Source organism: Homalodisca vitripennis, chromosome 5, assembly GCF_021130785.1.
Source record: "Homalodisca vitripennis isolate AUS2020 chromosome 5, UT_GWSS_2.1, whole genome shotgun sequence".
Taxonomy (NCBI): Eukaryota; Metazoa; Arthropoda; class Insecta; order Hemiptera; family Cicadellidae; genus Homalodisca; species Homalodisca vitripennis.
The window spans coordinates 90,590,147-90,609,848 of record NC_060211.1 but is presented as its reverse complement, the minus strand read 5'-3'; the positions used below and the strand labels follow the sequence as shown (position 1 = coordinate 90,609,848).

Here is a 19,702-nt window from a genome sequence, read left to right as displayed (position 1 = left end):
ACATATATTAGTTAATTTTTTTTTTAGTTTGATTGATTGTGTTAGAATTCTTTTTGTTATTTTATATTAAAAGTTATATTTTGCTTTAACATTTAATTGTTAGATTTGATATAAACATTTTATAAGAGCTTGATATATAGTGAAATAATTTTATTTTGATTGAAGTTGACGTGTGATTTTGAAATATTTAATTTCAAAAGTATACGTAGACATAATTTGGCATGTTGTTGTATAATAAAAGTCTAGTAACTTAATATTTGCTATTTTGTTTAAAATAAAAATTCTGAATCTTTTATTTTCAACTTTTGTAGTGGCAGTCCATCATTTGGTTCTATCTAGCAATCAATTTTATAAGAGAATGTTGACAAAATAAGGAACATATGTTTTTAAGGTTTTTCATTTTGATTGGCTGTTAATATTGACAATATCCGAGAGTTTTCTATCAGCTGATTGCGGTTTAAGTGGCTTGAGTAAACAAAGCAGTGATATTCTCTTACCGGGATGTATATGTGGATTACTTCAGTAAAATTTATTTTTCTTCAGAAAGTGTTTGATATTGTATTATGTTACTTTGGAGCTATAAATTGTCAAAATGACACTTCAGGAGAGTGAAATTGACTGTTGGATGGATAAGCAAAGTTTCTTTGTTAGCTGACAATAATAAATAAATTCAACCGTACAAACATAACTAAATACAAAAATTATTATATTAGAGGTATTATGAGTTTTTGAGTAAAAAATCACGAAGATATGAGCAAAATTAGCAAAGTTATTGAGGGGCCATCTGATTCTAATCAGAGTCTCTAAATATTTATAAGAAGAAACCTTACCTGTGTTGTTGTTGATCTCTATTCTATTTAAATACAACTATACAATATTTGAAGTCATTACTCTTATCGAGATCAGTTCGTTGTCAGCCGTAGAATAAAGCTAACGAATCAAGGCCATAGTTCATTATTAGGGAGATTTGCTGATCTATTTAGACAATTAATTGTGCCAGGTATGTTTCAAGATAAAAAGAATCAAGAAGAATCAAGAATCTTTATTGTCGGCCCACAATAACTGCATTGACAATGTCATCAGATGGTTTATACATATACACAGTATAACACCAACATTAAAGAATAAAATAATACATACTACATACTTATGGTAAATAGTACAAGTCACAAAGCATAAAAACTAAAAGAATAAATTGTCTACATTACAAGAAAGCATTTCGTCTACTGTATAAAAAGCTTTTTGTCTTAACCATTTGAGCAAAGCATTTTTAAATTTTGTGCAAGGAACATCTTTGGCCGTTAAAGGTAGCTTATTAAATAATTTTACACCAACATAAAAGTAAAAAGGTGAAGCACTAGCTGATATGTGTATTTAAAAAGTGCTAAATAGTGAAGAAATTGGTTTGGTTGATTCGCCAAAGTAAACTACTGTGATCTAATAATAGACTGGTTTACATTTCATCTTACTGGTTGGTATCAAACTTATGTTACAGAGATATTAATGTTCTGCTGATTGGAGACCCGAGTGTGGCCAAGTCACAGTTACTGAGGTATGTGTTGGGTACAGCACCCCGTGCCATCCCCACCACTGGACGAGGCAGCTCTGGTGTAGGATTAACAGCTGCTGTCACCACAGATCAGGAAACTGGTGAGCGGAGGTGAGTATTTACGAGTTTATAATGAAATGAACCATATTAATACCTTTAAGATTTGTTTATTTTACTTTAAGGGGGTGCAATAAAATTTGGTTGGGTTAATTTTCATCTAATTTTGAAGCCACTGAGATAACGTAAAAAATAGAAAAAATATATTGTATCACTCTACGCGGAATCAGTGAATTACAGTGGAACATTTTGTAACCAGGATGAAATAAAACCGGCTGAAGATAAAAATGTTATTATTTTATAGTTTATATAGGAGTTATATAACTTCAAGAAATGATATGTTATTCCTCCTGTTTCTTCTATTTCATTGTTCCATGAGAGAAGGATCTAAATTAAAACATAAATATTTTATTTCATTCACCATAGATATTTGTGAGTTATTAATTAATTATTATTGTATTAAGATTAATGCAGTCTTTGTTGTGTCTTAAAATGTCATATAATTAGTTTTCTCAGAATTCAATAATAATTTTTATTTTGAAAAAAAATTATACAAATTAGATAGTGCTTTTAAAGGATATTATTTCAATAGTTTCTTTTGCCAAAGCATAACTTAGTATCATCTGCAAAGACATAACTCTCTTTCCTTCTGGAGTTCCTTTTATGTAGCACAAAAAGAAAATTAGACTCAAAATTGCTCCTTGAGGTACTCTGTAATGTATAGACATAATTTTTGTCGTATAATTACTGGCTCAGAATGTATTTATCATTAGTGTGTGATATGTCCACACATGGTTGGGCGTTTATGGTATCATTGTTAATGGGCGAATCTCAGGCAACAGATTTATCTCCAGATTTTCACATCTTTTCAGTGGCTATTCTTGGGGTTGTGTAGTCTATTGGTTGTTAGGCCTATGTACTGGACAGTCTAGTGTTTGCACGTAATCTGTTTTTATCATACTGCATACACATAACAGCTGTTTTTTATATTTATTTTGCCCATAATGTGATTGTTTTTCATTACTTTATAACAGTGATCTAAGAAATTAGCTGGAACTTAAGTCAAGTTTTTTTCAGTGTGCTAACTATAAAATGTGTTGTTTTAGTACAAGGAAACTAAATAACATCTTTATTTGATACATGAACTTGACAATATGATTATATTGAGTTATTACAGCATTAGCATAATTCCGGTGGTACAGACACATTATATGCTGTGCATTAAGGGTTAAGGACACCACTCCCCTCAGATACTATCCAAGTTACAGTTGACAGCATTTGTATCAAGTCAACATAGCCAAAAGTATAATTTCATTTTTCAAGGAAAAGCATTTTTATATCATGACATGTTGCGTCGCAATGACCCAAACTAGTGGGACGACAAACCTACTATGATGAGATAAAAGTTGCTTTATCTACATCAAACCACTGTGGGGTTTTCCCTTTATATGGGAAGGGAGATTGTGCAGATGTCTTCAGCCTTACATTTATTTTTATTTCTTGTTATGGTTTTCAATGTTGTGTCTTCGTTTGAATTTTATTGGATGAGATTTTTGTAATTTAATTGTGTTACCTAGTTTTGGCCCGACTTCAACAAGAGGTGTATATAGCAACCAATCTTGAATACTTGTATTATTGTAGATAACTATTATTTTTTTGGTATTAATATTGTAATATATGGTGTTTATTTACCGCACCAATGATGTACATTAACATTACAGATTGGAGGCAGGAGCTATGGTGTTGGCCGACAGAGGTGTGGTGTGTATTGATGAGTTTGACAAGATGTCTGACATGGACCGTACAGCCATCCATGAAGTGATGGAGCAAGGCAGGGTGACGATTGCCAAGGCTGGTATACATGCACGACTCAATGCCCGCTGCTCAGTATTAGCAGCTGCCAATCCTGTTTATGGCAAGGTTAGAATCTTTTAATAAAACCAGTAGTTTATATATATTTTTACTTTATTATGATTGTCAAATTGTTAGAAAATCAGATATTAATGCAATTTTCAGGAATACAAAATTTCCAACTAAAAAATTAACAGAAAATCAAAAGCAATAGAAGTTCAAAATTTAAAATCTCAATGAGGGGAAATTATTTCATACTGCTACATGTTTTACTTTTTTAGGTAGATTTTGTTTGGACTATTGAAGTTGTCCAATGGTAGAACTTACACCAAAAATGTGTTACTAAACATTACTCCCAGAGCCCAAAACCACCTGTACCAAAGTGTGTGTAGTTTTATATATATCACTATAACATGACTTGTGGAAATGATACCTTCCAAAAAAGCCCAAACAAGTTGAAATTATGTGCAAAGGTTGAATTTATAAATATATCTGCTACTTCATTAGTCAACTTTATACGCTATTTCTTTCCAATTTGGTGATATTTACAATTAAAATAAAATTCACAACTCAGTTATTTAGAGACCTAGACATAATCAATTGGTGTTTTGGAATGCATATAATATTTCTTAAACTTTTTGTATCTTAAAAGGTTTTTGAGATATTGCGATCATCTCATGAGAAATAAATTATTAATATTTCAGCTGTCACAAAATGTACCTACTTCCTCCAACTAAGGTTTGCAACTATTATATTGTGGGTTAGAAATTTACTTGTATCATATAATAATACTTATATTAAAACATAGCTTTTTGAGTTATAGTTGTTAAACATTTGTATGAAACAAACATAGCTTCTGTTATTTTATAGTACAACCAATACAAAACTCCGATGGAGAATATCGGTCTGCAAGACTCACTGCTGTCTCGATTTGACTTGCTGTTTGTGATGCTGGATCTTGTGGACTCGGAACAGGATAGAATGATATCCGACCATGTTGTACGTATGCACAGATACAGGTAAGCTAGCACTCAGACCAAAGTTATAGATATCTTACTAACTAATTAGATGTAAGCATAGGCAGGATACAGCTGCTTGTGCACTTGAGGCAATACAGAATATTGGTTTGCAGTGTAATGGTAATAGCTTTAGGTTAATTAAATCTGAAAGTAATAGAAGCATTTGAGATGTGGTTATTAGCAATAATAGTGAAGGTCAACACATATAATGCCCATTAGTAAGTAGGAATACTCACTCTCCATTAAAATAGAGCTATGCTACTTAGTTTAACCCAGATATGCCTGAATTATTTTTTTTTAATTTTTTTTAATTCTACAGTTTTTTTATACTATAAATGTATTCTTCAACACATTTTAACAATAATTGTAAAAAATTTCATCGTCGTTTAGTAAATAATGGGTGGCCTATATATAGGACAGTAGGAAAATATGAGTGAAATGCTAAAATATTCCAAAAATGCTTTTTATTTTTAGAAGGGTTACATTTACATTGGATATATATGTTTTATGTACTTAATTCAACTGTGTTTTTAACAAAGATATATAAAACAAGCTTAAATAAAATTTTTAGTAAGTGCATTTGTAGTTTATGGCTTTGTGTGGTAATCAATAAAACATTTAGTATGAAGACCAACATCACACTTTTGGCATCTGTAGTGCACTTGGCATGGCAATGCCCACATCTCGTTTGCTTTTCCTGAGGAACAACAAGGTGGTCCAATCTGTCAAACCTGGAGTCCACTTTTGATTGTTTTCGATGGCCGTCCAGCCTTTGACGCGCACCCTTTACCAAATGTTTCTAGCAGGTTACAGGCAAGTCTGCGTCTGAAAGACAAGTGGTCAAGGTTCCCTCCCGCATGGCGGTGAAGTTGCCAGGCATTTTGTTCTGCACTGTCAATGCAGTCACAGATCAGAGGGAAATACCACTTCTTTACCTCTGATTTGGATTCGGTACAGGCTCATATTTTGATCGCACCGGTCCACTCCGCCCATTTTTTTGTTGTACTGGTGTATGAGGTTTGGTTGAGGGATGAAAGCATGTTTCTTGGCTTTAAGTGAAAAAGCGTTTTACCTGATGTATGGGTTGTACACCAACAGCATTTGAAACAACAGTGACAATACTGTTGTCATTCCATCTTGCAATAATTAAATTTTCATCACATACTTTTTCGTATTCAAAAGGTTCCCCTTTCTTTCTTTTTCAAATCTTTACTATCAGTCAGTGGGCACTTTGCTATTCTGTTCTCTCTCACCGTACCAATAGCTCTTATATTCTTTTGGGACAGTTTCTCAAACAAAGGTAGACCAGAAAAAAAATTATCAAAATACAAGAAGTAACGGGAAATCACCATTCTTCTTCAGAACATCACAGTACTGCAAAACAACACTGGCACCAAGGCCCAAGTGTTTCATACTGAGGGTCCAAGGTGTGGCTGCTCCCTTGGTAGGGGTCTTTCCAAACTACATAGCCATTGGGTGTAGCACCAACCCAAATTTTGTAACCATAGCGAATAGGTTTGTTTCTGATGAATTGTTTCAAACCATGCTCCCAAAATATGGGACCATAGACTCATCACTGAGTGGTGTTCCTCATGTGGTGCGTAATCAAAAAAATGTTTTGTTCAATGCATCAAACAATGGACGTACTTTTGCATACTTGTCATCAGCATTGAGGTTGTCATTATCACAAACATGGCAAATTTTGACATAATAAACTCAAATCTGTCTCTAGAAATTGCATTTACAACTAATTCATTGCGAGTGTCCAAAGCTGTTTCCCCAAAACATTCGTCTTCGAGGTAATGGAACATAACCACTCAACAACAATACTCCTATGAAACATTTCATTTCATCGACAGTTACATCACCTAAACGGTTATGTAATGCCGAGCATAACGATTTGTTTTCTCAACTAATAAATCTACAATATCATCATCGAAAATACAGAAAAACTGTTCCATTGGTGTTAATTTTTGTTGTACATTCCTGTCTATTACTCCAAATAGTAATCATCTAGTTTTAGGTCCTCTTTGACCCATTTGTACTGCTTTTTAGTGAATGGCTTACTAACCTTTTTTGCTGGTTTCTCTTCAGTGAAATTCTGAATTCGTCTTACTTTTTTATTTGGTGGCTGTGCTATGTCCATCTTCGCTGAACTAGAGGGTAAGGTTGGTTGTGATAAAGAAGGATCCTCTTCATCTTTGTTGTCACTCAGTTCAAATTCTTGGGAAACTTCAGCCGGGGCCAATAGTTGGTTTCCTGGAAGATGATGGATTGAAGTCATGTCCTCATCCCCAGAATCCTCATCAGTGACATCATCATTTGCATTGATTGGTGGCTGAATATATACGCCAATTTCTTCATCAGGTGGCACTTGGATCTCTTCATCTTCTAGCATCGTCAAAATTTTCATGAAGGTTCAAGTTCCTAAAAAATTCAAAGTACGATAAATAACAAGGTTTTTCAGAATTTTTTATAAAATAACTGTAAAAAAATTGTATTGATGCTTAAAACAAAAAGTTTTAACCCAATTACTAAGTCACGACTTGAAATACAAGGGTCGAAACTCATTTGAGAGTTGGGAAGCATTATTGTTGTACATATGCCTACTGGACTACATGTAGGACGGGCCAATTCCAAACATAACCTATAAACGGTCTGAATTTAGAACGGTCACATTTCAAGATAAATGTAATAACTAGTTAGTCATTTATTAGGAAATGTACTTAAATAGGTTTAAAACTACGAAATAATAGTATTGTACTTACTTTTCGCACATGGCGCAGAGCTCATGAAGTTGATTGGAAATCCTAAATTTGTAAACTAGTCTAAAGAAACAAACTAGTTGAAGCATTCACTTGATTGTTGCTCAGATGCATTCAGTAGCTCTTACTGAAGACAGCAACCACCCTGCCACCTGTTGGAAAAAGCTGAAACTACTTCAGAAGTAAGCTTTATGGAGAACACTACAAGTGTCCTAAATATAGGTCACTAGGCATATCTGGGTTTGACATATAGATGCCACAGCCCAAACATATTTTATTCTTAATTCAATTCAATTCAATTCAAATAATCTTTATTCATATTTGTACATTGAAATACAATAAATAGTGTCACAATTCATCAGACTATATCTAAGTATGTTCCAGATATAATTTTTATCTAAAACCTTATAGTTAAATGTCTAAATCTATGCTTTAATACCTTGTCGAAAACATTTTTAAATTTCAATTAAGTTGCATGTTTTTTCTTAGGCTATAAAATTCGTCAAATGTATAAAAAGCATTTTTAAGCAAGAAATTCTTTAGCAATAACCTGAATTTTTTCTGATCATTTATTTTGCCAATTTCTTTTGGAATAAGATTTAAAAACTTTACACCATTATATGTGGTTTTCTTCTTAAACAATTCTAAATTATGATTATCCAAAACTATTTTATTTTTATTACGTGTGTCGTAATGGTGAATATCATTGTGTGTTAAAAATTTTCCTAAATTAATTTTGACATAAATAATACATTCTAAAATATGCAGGCTATGAACTGTTAAAATTTTTAAATCAATGAAATGTTGTTGTACCGAGTCATCATTATGTAAATTTAACATTGCTCTTACAGCTCTTTTTTGGCAAATTAAAATTTTATGGAGATTTTGGTTGGATGTACCTCCATACACACATATTCCGTAAGATACATGCGATTGAACGTGAGCATGAAATACACTTTTTAATACAGTTAGATTACATAAGTTAGACAACCTTTTTAGAGCATAAATTCCAGAATTAATTTTAGTTAAGACATGGTCAATATGCTGATCCCAACTCAGATGGCTATCAATGTAAATACCTAGGAATTTGGTTTTAGGAACTTGGGATATGACCTCAGTATCAATATAAATTTGGACTTGGCTATTTTTCCTATTTTGTTTTGTTGTAAACAACATGTAATTAGTCTTTTGAGCGTTTAAGATTAAATTGTTATTAAAAAAGAATTCTTGTAATTTTGATAGTTGAATAAAAGAGTTTATTTCTAGTTCTGTATCTGTCTTTGTAGAGATAATAAGATTGGAGTCATCTGCGTAAATGCAGAGTTGGTTTTTTGTTTGGTTAATTTGACTAAGACACCTAGGCATGTATTTTATGTAGCAGATAAATAGCAATGGGCCTAAAATTGACCCTTGGGGTACCCCATACTTAGTTATTTCTGGTTTTGATTTATATTTCAAAATTTGTTTGTTGTTTACTTTGGCTATTTCTACAAATTGTTGTCTGTTTGTTAAATAGGATTCAAACCACTTTAAATAATAATTTTTTTATTCCTAATTTGTTCAATTTTTGTATCATTTTAATGTGGAAAATACTGCCAAAAGCTTTTGACAAGTCCATGAAGATTCCAGCTACTTTATTTTTCCTATCCATTGATTCGATAATTGATTCTATAAAGCAAATTAAAGCAGTAATGGTAGATTTGTTTTTTCGGAATCCATGCTTAAATACATTGCTTTTTCAAAAATTTTAGAAATTGATGGTAAAATGGATATCGGCCGATAATTTTGAATTTCAGTTTCCTCACCTTTTTTAAAGATTGGTATCACTTTTGAAATTTTGAGTTGACTAGGAAAAATCCCTGAGATGAAAGAGGCATTTATTAAATGTACTAAGGGTTTTATTAAGGGGTCCTTTGCAAATTTAATGATTTTAATGGGGACCTCATCGTACCCACTAGACCACTTGTTTTTTAGAGAGTTCAAGATATCATTTACCTCTTTTTCATCTGATGGGGGACACCTAAATTCGGGAATTTTGGTAGGAGTTATGTCTTCATCATGAGTTGGGGGCATACTACTTAACAGGTTTTCAATAATATTAACAAAATAATTATTAAAACTATTTGCCACTTGGCTAGGGTCTGAAACAGTCCCCTTATCAGACTTTAAAACATAACTTTTCTCTGCTACCTCGGATGAAGTTTTCTTTGTTTCTTTATTTATGATTTCCCATGAGGTTTTACCAATGTTTTCAGAGTTTTTAATCTTTTCATCATAAAAACTTTGCTTTGCATTCATTAAATTACATTTATATTGTTGATTTTTATTCTTAAGATCTCTCTTAAACATCTCTAAGCCTGAGTTTCTAACTAATTTGTTTAGATGGATGAGATTATATTTCTCTTCCTTTAATTCTTCTGAAATCCATGTTTTTTTGTTTTTGTTGGATTTTTTTTAGAATTTTCGGGAAAGATAAATTAAAATAATATTGAAAAATGTTGTGAAAAGTGTTGTATTTATTTTCAATAGATGATTCAAAAAGGGTTAGCCAATTTTCTTTTTCCAAAAGTGATTTAATTCATGTTATCTAGAGAGAAATTTCGTGTCCAAAATTTTAAATTTTGATTATTTGTATTGTTTTGAAAATTCATTAGTTCTATTATTTGTCCATCGTGATCTGATAGTGCAGTTACCACTCCTTCAACTTTTAACTGATCCATACTTATATTAGTTATTATATTATCAATACATGTCTTAGACGTGGCAGTGACTCTAGTTGGGAAGTCAATTAAATACTTCATTCCATTTCTTAAAAGAATATTCTTTAGCTCTTTTGATTCATTTGTATTTTTAAGGATGTCAATATTGAAATCACCCATGATGATGACATACTTTCCTATAGATATTAAAAATTCAAACAAGTTATTCAGGCGAATTCAAAACTCTGAATTTTCGAATTGTGGGGTTTTGTATATTCCTACCAATAAAAAGCTAAGCTTGTCTGTTTCAAATCTAGCACTACAGCATTCAAACAACTTATCTTGACACAGTACATCTATTTTTGTGGAAACCAGTTGTTTCATCTTTAAACTCTCTTTGGCCAAGATAACTACGCCGCCTCCTGTTGTAGTGCTGCGTGTATAATTTGTAGTTTGGAAATAATTTAGAAGATTAAATCGTTCCAGCTCAATGTTATTCATATTATGTTCGATTAAAACTATTATGTCTGGATTTAATTCTGTCAAGATAACTTCTAATTGCTCTCTGCGTGACTGTAAATGTTGAATATTTTGATGGAAAAGTTTTATATTTTTGAGTTTATTAATTATTTGGGTTTTGTGCAATAAATTTTTTGAAAGTTTAAAGATGGCTCAACCGTTTGTACATTTGGAAAAAAAAAATTGTTCTGGGTCTTCTGGTTGAGGCTCTGGATACTCTACTTGTGGTCTTGGAGTGTTGTTTTGGCAGTTATTGATTGCTTCCTTCAGTTTTTGTAAGAACTCAGGGTGGGAGAGTCCGCATCTGAGTGACCTTCTCGCTGTTGGTTGATCACAGGACACAATGCAGACAGATGCGCCTGTGGCGTTTTGAAAATTAACAATGTTAGTGGCAAATTGTTCGGGCAAGATAAGGTCCCTCACACATCCCATAGGCGAACAAATGAGGGTTTTTAGACCCCTGGTTGTAAAGTCTTGCGTCAATTGGTTGAAGGCAGCACCGTAGTCTATCAGTTCAGGCTTACCACAGTAACTAGACTTGGTCACGAGACTGTACACCACAGCTCCATCATCTATTTCTTGACAAGCCAATTTTTCCCAAACACAATCCTTTGGCTGAGGTCTCCTAAATTTATTCCTAAATACGACAGCCACGCCAGCCGACATGTGTCGATAATGATGGAAATCGCTTGAGATCGCATGAGCAAATGCTACAGATGTATCATTCTTGTACTCCTCTATAACACCGCCCATCTCGGCCTCTACAACTTGAATCTTTCCTACTTTTATAGTTATTTTGGGGTTTTCACAGTTCATCTTTGTAGGTAACTCTTTCACCTCAGATATGTTGGGTTTACAAGCTTGCAGAAGTAATTTAGCAATCATTTCAGCTACTTTATCTTTGCCCCTTTTATTCAAATGTAATCCATGATTTGTGAACAAATGGCGAGGAAGAAGATGAAAGGGTAAAATCTGAGGCTTTAGAGGAGATTCTAATATTAGCTTTTCCAGTTCTGTATTTAATTTAGAAATTTTCAAGTCCAGGGTCGGTTGATCGTGTCTCATTGGCAGAGTAGCTATGATAAGATTAGTGTCAGTTGTATTTTTTATTAGTTCCTGCACATTTTGTGTTAGACGATTGATCCCTGAAGTCTCCACATCATTAGACCCTGCCATGATTAAAAGATAATCATCCTTTGTTAAGTTTTTTCTTACGTTTGTAACTTCATCAGTGACTTGGCTGAACTTTGCTCCAGGTCTAACGTATGACAAAACACTTCTGAGAGTTCTTTGTTGGACAAGACTACTAATATTTTTTATTTATTTTGCCATGGTTATCTGCCATAATCACAAGCTGATTACTTTCATTGATACGAGAACATCTGTTTTTGACCAATATTTGTTTCTTTTGCTTCACTCCACTCTTCGCTTCATTAAGTTCTGCAGTCAGTTTTTCATTGTCCACCCTAAGCAAATCGATAACAACTTTTAAGTTATCTATTTCATTTTTTGCTGATTTAAGCTCTTTTAAAAGTGTTTGTGTTTGGAAATCCGGGTTATTACTTTCTTTTGTTTGGTCCTTGTTTAATTCTGGCACTTCAGAGGGATTATTATCTTGCCTTGTGCTTAGGTCCAATTGAATACACCTATCTGTTAGGGCATTCAACCGAAAATTTAAATCCAAGCCAATAGTTGTGTTCACTGCCGCATGTTTAGTGATATTGTGACTATCCACAGTTTTTTCATTATTTAAGGGTGTGGATGTAGATGGGTAGGGTGTATGATTTGAACTATTTACAGGTGACATGGTGATATTCTTGCTTAAATTTTGTGATTTTTTTCTATGTTTTTTTATCTGACAGGCATCTTCTATTTCTTTAATGGCATTAGAAAGGTTATCATTTTTAGCTTTTTTATTCATTTGAAGAAATGTTGTTTTGTTTTCTTCATATGGAGTCTTATTTGACTTACATAGCACTGATGGTTTAAAGAGTGTTAAAGTTTCACTATTTCCTATTATTGTGCTTTTTACCTAATCTGATTGTAAATTTGTTCTGGAATTTGTTATTCATTCAACAAATTACTTGAGACTAGTTAGTTTTGAAAAGAAAATTTCTGTTGCAAAGTTAGGAATTGTATGGACGTGATCTTGTTTCAGCAATAAATGTTGTACATAGTCAATTTATAGGTGTTTCATACTGATGCAGTGTTTTGGTACTTTATATTTATTGCTAAATTACGAATAGTAAAAATTAAAACCATATTATGTTACTATGCTTCCTCAAAATTAAGTAAAGAATAAGACTTACTTAGTAGTAAAGTGAATTATTCATTGTGTTTTGTTACTATGCCCAAACAGTCAGTAAAAACTGAGCGAGCACTGGTATTGAAAGTTAATTGTGATGTTCTTTGACAGGAATCCAGGAGAACAGGATGGAGAAGTGTTGCCGATGGGGTCAACTGTTGACCTGCTGAGCACACAAGGCACTGATGTCAGCTCGGAGGAGATGGTTACGCCTATCTGGGAGAAGTATGATCCTCTTCTTCACGGCAACTCACGTTCAAAATCGTAAGTCAGGTCATTCTTTTACGCTGTGGACATAACAAAACTATTTGTGGTGTATTATGTTAATTCATCTTTATATATATATTCTTGTGTTCATGTGTATGTGACTGGAACTCCTCCTAAACGACTGGACCGATTCTGATGAAAATTTGTGTGTGTGTTGAAGGGGATTCGAGAATGGTTTAGATTAATGATTTGGTCCGATTTAAATAGTTTATTTAATTAATTTTTTATTTATAAATTATTGAGGATGTTAGAGTGTTTTATATTGGATCTGGCAGATTGCGCTAAGACACGTACAGTAATACAAAGTGAACTGATACTTTCAGCTTTTAACACTTTCAGCTGTTAACACTTTCAGCTGAAGTTCATCAAAGATGCAGACACATTATTTTGTTTACATTGAAATTTTAGTAACTATTAAATTACTGAAAACTGCTTGATCAGTAGTGTAATGCAGATTGCAGGGACAAAGTTATCATCTAATTTAAATTTTGATTGCGCCAATGATCAATAATCCATCTAATGCCATGGAAATGCTATTTATACGCTGTTATAAAAACTACCTCATTAAATAAAGCTGTGAATGATTGCACATAAAGTAATCGAATCTGGTTAGCTCCTTTAACATTGTGTCTGGCATTTTTACTGTAGTTACTGAAAAGCAAATGGGGATAACACACTCTTGCCCTTATACTAGAATCATATACCCCTTATACATATTTATTGATCAGTAAAAATATCAAAATCACTTAATCACCAAAATTTAATCTAAGTTGAATTCCGAAACCAAAATATGAGACCATTGTTTTGGTTAGTGCAACAGCATAAATCAATTGTGGAACCGTAAATAGATCAGACCGGGAGTGAATTTAAACGACCGGAACAGACTCATATTGACCACAGTAACTTTTTAGTTGGACGATACACTTTCGTCATTGGGATAAAAAGGCTAATTCTTATTGTTACTGAAATCATTGGAGCATTTCAATAAATTATCATGGAATGTTGGAGGGAATATGAATCTTATAAAAACTGTTTCACTTTACGACTTTAGGACCCCAAAACGCTGTTCTTTAAACTTAAATCTAAAATGGATCAGGAGATTGGAATAGCTTTGATTGACTATCAGGACTATCTCAGGAGTGTTTATTATGTCATAGATAAAGAATACATGAATATATTGTCCGAGTTTTCAACAGGAAAATACATGCGAGGCCACGGGTAACTGCTAGTAGTTCTATAATTTTTTCAAATTGTTTTCTATTTTCAACCCTTCCTAAGCGCTGGATCAACATATTCACTAACAATATTTTCTTTGTGAGTTGCAAGTGAAAATGTCCGCTACTCAATTTTAATATAACAAGCATTGAATGATTACATCCGCTAAAATCATAAACCTAGTTTGTTGTTTTAAAGCTATTTCTGCAGTGTATTTGTAGTTTAAATTGCTTAATTGTGAAGTGGCTAAGTACAACAAAGATTTTCGTGATCAATAATTTGTGCAGTGCCAATCAGCTTTCATCCAAAATAAAAGATAAAAACACCAGGCACTCGTCTATACCCGGGACATAAATATAGAAAATACTAACAGCAAGAAAATTATTATTTACACATACTTTGTAGTTTTCCTGCATCGTAGAAAAACTCATTTTGTAATTTCTAGGGATCAAATCTTAAGTATGAAGTTTATGCGCAAATACATCCATATTGCCAAAGTACTGAAGCCGGTATTGACCGAAGAGGCGTCTGAAGCTATATCTGAGGAATATTCAAGACTTCGGTCCCAGGACTTCATTGAATCTGATGTTGCAAGGACACAGCCAGTTACTGTGCGTACGCTGGAGACACTGATTCGTCTGTCCACTGCACATGCCAAAGCGAGGCTTTCACGCCTTGTTGAGCTGGAGGATGCTCAGGCAGCTATACAATTAGTGCAGTTCGCTTACTTCAAAAAGGCAAGTTAAAGGATATTTATTATTATCTGTTCATTGTAATGTTTATAATTGTACGGTTTCTTTAAAAATACTGCACTCTTATCTTTGAGTGTAATCCTCAGGTATTGGAGAAGGAGAAGAAGAAGAGGAGGCGTGGGACGGACGACTCTGATGCTGAGGAGTCTGAAGAGGAAGAGGGAGATAATGCTTCACAGCAGTCGAAGAGGTCTCGACGGGACTTATCAGGGGTAATTTAAATTGATTAAGTATTGCATTTTTGTATTTATATCTTTTATTCAAAATTTATTTGCAACAGATTAATAAGCAGTGTTTTATAGAAAGCTATGATACTAAATGCAATAGAAATTTAAATAACTAAAATTTTGTCTAAAAAAATATGGGTAAGAATAGAAGGAATATCAATGAATTATCAATCATCGATTATTAAATTTGTATCAATTACCAACATTTTGTGTATCAAAGACTAGAATTGACAGTTTTTCTGTCATGCCTTGGTTATGTAGTGAAATTCTGTCACAGTTTGGCTCTTTGTACTGATTTGTTGTGTTCGAGTTTAATTACATATCAATGTTTAAAGAAACATCAAGCTATTTATTTACTACTCAAGTGAAGCATTCATCTCTTAAATTATTATAGTATAAACAATCATTTCCACTTTTATTCATATCGATAAACACGTACGGATTGATTGATTGAGGATTGTTCTATACATTATACTAATTGTTGATATATTGGAATACCATTAAGGTGCATGTTTGATTCCGATACCAATTTTAATTACACATTGATGTTAATACGTTGATTGTGCAAACGTTGTAATGTGTGCGCTAGATGTTTGGCCTACTTGAAATCAATTCAAGAAGTATAGAGCCACTGTGAAGTTATGCAAAAAACAGTACCAAATATTTTTATTTGAATAGCAGTTTCCCAAAATGGTAATGTATTTAGAATTATCAATCAGGAGTTAAAAACATTACCTAGTTTTTGACTAAGCATAACTTTGCACATTACATCAAACGTAATAAGGGATTAATGGTCAGCACTTTTACAGTTTCAGTTATAGTGAATGTCTTTATATTGTTGGATTTTTTTTACAAAAAGACTTTAAATTTGAGGTGTTATTCAATGGGGGTATCCATAGGAGCATTTAAAAATGTTCCCATTCAAACGTTAAGAGAGTGAAGGTTGACTTTAAACATCTGTATTCAACTTTGTTTGTAACTGATTAATGAACTATTATTAATCTCTTCTCAAACAGGTGACTCAACCGACAATTCAGACTGGAGAAGAGGTCCAGGATCCGTTTGATTATGACTCCAGCTCAGAGTCACCGGCTAAGAAGCGCAAGTCACCTCGCAAGAAGAAGCCAGCTGCTGAACTGACAGATGAGCAACTGCTGGCACGCGACGCAGGCCCCTCCACATCAGATGTCCAACCTCTAGCTGCAGCGACATCCATCTCGTCCGAGAGGTAAGCCTTGAAATCAATCCTGGAAGTGTATTAGTATAATGCAGTAGTAATGGATGACATGTAGAGCTTTTAACCGATTATTTTTTTAATACCTTTTTTAAAGATGTTGATTATTATTATATACTAAATCACACCGTTACATGTTTAATTTTTTCATCATTGTTAAGATTGATCTCTATTGTGGGTTTATGGACTTGTTTGAAATGTATATTATCAAGACCAATGCATCTGATGGTATTGCATTTAATATAGAACTTGAGCATGTCTGGTTATATTTTACTTATTAACAAGTTATGTTAATCACCACAGTGTTTGTCGAGTAAATGTGATTAAAATGGTATCAGACACGCTAATCCCTTCTGCTATCAAACCAAAAAGTTTGGAGGTATCAGTTTGTCCCTTCAGAGAAACCGTGCAATTGGTGCATGGTTATTGGTTGGCACCAATTCCACAATATTCTGAGCAATACGTAATTTTTAGATTTAATACCATCAGGTCTTAGGAGGTAATAACGGAAACACTAGCTAGTAGCTTAATTCATTTTACAGGGCAGATCATTGAATTTTCACTAGTGTATCTTCCTTAATTATTGTTACTAGTTTTTAGGAAAATCAGCAGGCTTACTTTGAAAACTTAGAGATTGTAGTGCAATCGAAAATATCTAAAATGTCAAATATGTGTACTTTTATGTGTTCTGTTGAATCAATGGACCCCTAGAAGTTTTCAAGGTAAGCCTTGAAACATGTATCTCTCATGCGTGTTTGTCCTATGAACTAGTAACAGCCCTTGGGTTTCAGCCCTATTAATTGAAACTTTAAGCTGTAATTTCGACAGTCTATTATAATATTATATTAATAACAATCAAAGCTAGCCATGATAGTGGGGTATTCACTGGGCATTCGATACCTTGGCAGAAACACGAAAATCTGGGCATTACTGCTGAGACAGCTCAATAAGCTTCCTGATATGACCACCATATGTCTCAAAATGTTCATTTTTCATCATTGTTAAGATGGACCTCTATTATTAGTGAAAAAGTATATAGGCTTTTGTGTTGTGAAATATACACTCTCAAAGATAGTGTATCTCATCAGATTGGTTGCTAATATCATCATATTGAATTTAAACTATATCTGCTTATATTAACATCTGGTGCCCACCCTCTTATAACAAATTGTAGCTCAACCGAGATTAATGTCTACTTTTATGTTGACACTGGTCACATGTGGGTAATCCAATTGAATGTCCTGTAGCAGCCTGTAATGAATCTTAAATATTGAGATACTATGGCAAGGGGTAATTAAGTCACTGCAGAAGATAATTGTTGGAAATGGGTGACTCAGAACCAAAGGCTTTATTAAGTCTAGAATTGTAAATAAACATTTCTCTCTTTCTTGCCTCCTTGATTGGTAGAAACTGGAGCAGTATTAATATCGTTGTTCTGCTTAATATTGCTCATCTGGCAGGCAGTGCAAATTGGTAAATACGATGGCAGAAGCAGCAGATAACATTGATAAAAGTTTCCAGTGTATTTATGTTTTCAAAAACTACCATTAGTGATTAAATTAATATTTTTATCTCTTTACAGGTTCCAAAAATTCAAATCTAGTGTCGTGGAAGTTTTTAGAGGAGAGAGAGCTCAGTCGCTCTCACTAGAACGTGTCGTCGAGTTCGCCAATGGCCTCAACAGTGATGCTCCGTTTTCTGACGGGGAGGTTGCTGCGGCTATAGAGAGGATGTCAGAGGCCAACCAGATCATGGTGGCAGATGGCATTGTCTTTCTCATTTAATTTTAAGTTTAGCTGTAAATATGTTGTATATATTATTCCCTTGCTCCTTGTGGATGTTTTTGTATCTCTCGAATACTTTAAAAGTTTTTTAACCACGTGCTAAATTTATTATTGATGTGCAAGGACTTGATATTTTGTTTCCTTCTTATAACCTTTAACCTTTTTATTGTTGATAATTTATTCATAAAAAAAAACTAGCAAAGTGACAAGTTTTAATAAATAAAAGCAATCAATATCAGTGAAAATGTCAAATTGTTTATCTACTGAATTGACCAATAATAAAAGTACTAGAGCTGTCCAGAAAGTACAGACATTTTGACCTATCATCTAGGAAGTAGAGCCACCATCTGGTGTCAAAACATTTCCATATTGAGTACATATCCAGGTGTAGTAGTGTGCAGATTATGTCCCTCCTACTATGATCTGTGTAACTTGTAAGATGAGTTTATTATGTTTAGGTGAAAATACCACCATTGAAATTCTCGAGTAAATAGACTCTATTCTAGTAAATACACATATTCTATCTTATTGGGTAGCACAACGACAAATAGGCACTTCTATTCATTGTTTTCTCTGTACAATTGTACATTTGAAACTGTTTCTGGTGCAAATTGGATATGATTTTGGTACTGTAACTGTTGAAATTTTAGCATTATGTATCTCGAATGAGCACAATATTCAATGTTCTGTTTTATATACTACTTATTTATTCTAAGATCAATTTCCAATATTTTTGTTGAGGTTTGGTATCCAAATCATTGATGACACTGGCAGTAGTACCTTAAATTAACTATCTTCTTTGTTTTGTTTACGTAAATACTTGTGAGTGGCAAGACTCTCACTCGTAACTTTGTTTTGTAAATTATTTGAAACGTCTCATCTTCAGGACAGCCCTTGTATTATTAGTATTTTTTTTTCAAAACATGTCTACTTTTATTAGTTAAGAATCAGAGTTAAGTTTCATAATGTATCGAATAAAAGTTAATATTTACTATGTTATCTCTTATTCAATTATCCCTCCTCTCCTCTCCTTAGAACTTCAGATACATTTTGTAATTTTTTAGCTTCAACTGCATCTCAAATATAACCAATCTGATTCTGCTGAAAATATGAAAAAACACATATTGGTTGTTAACTTATACAACAAAGCGATTATTACTTAAGTTTATAGTAAGTTAAAGTTTTCAGTGGAGGTAGATGAGGCAAGACAATACTTTCCATTATCTTTCCTTCTTATTGAGGAATTCATGTGTAACTGTACAATACATAGTGCTACATAGACCATCCAAAATGCTTTGAAATTATATCGAACAATTCAGTATCAATTGTGCTACGATGGAAAAAGAACTGTTTTGGTCGTAGCACAGTTGATACATTGTGTATGTCTATCAAACATATATTGATTGTGTTGCATTTCATACATTTGTGAGCAAATATAAGCCTATGCAAATAACTCCGA

The 19,702-nt window shown here is 33.1% G+C and overlaps 1 protein-coding gene across 1 annotated transcript in view; it reads left to right on the top strand.

The window, feature by feature from the left end:
• Positions 1-19,237, top strand: part of LOC124362494 (zygotic DNA replication licensing factor mcm3-like) — a 36,129-nt gene extending 16,892 nt beyond the window's left edge. Inside the window, 8 exon segments of the mRNA XM_046817050.1 lie at positions 1,496-1,660; positions 3,328-3,526; positions 4,328-4,476; positions 12,876-13,028; positions 14,692-14,983; positions 15,085-15,210; positions 16,242-16,453; positions 18,042-19,237. Coding sequence (XP_046673006.1) covers positions 1,496-1,660; positions 3,328-3,526; positions 4,328-4,476; positions 12,876-13,028; positions 14,692-14,983; positions 15,085-15,210; positions 16,242-16,453; positions 18,042-18,243 — 1,498 coding nt within the window. The 3' untranslated portion in view covers positions 18,244-19,237.
• Positions 19,238-19,702: the final 465 nt, after the last annotated feature.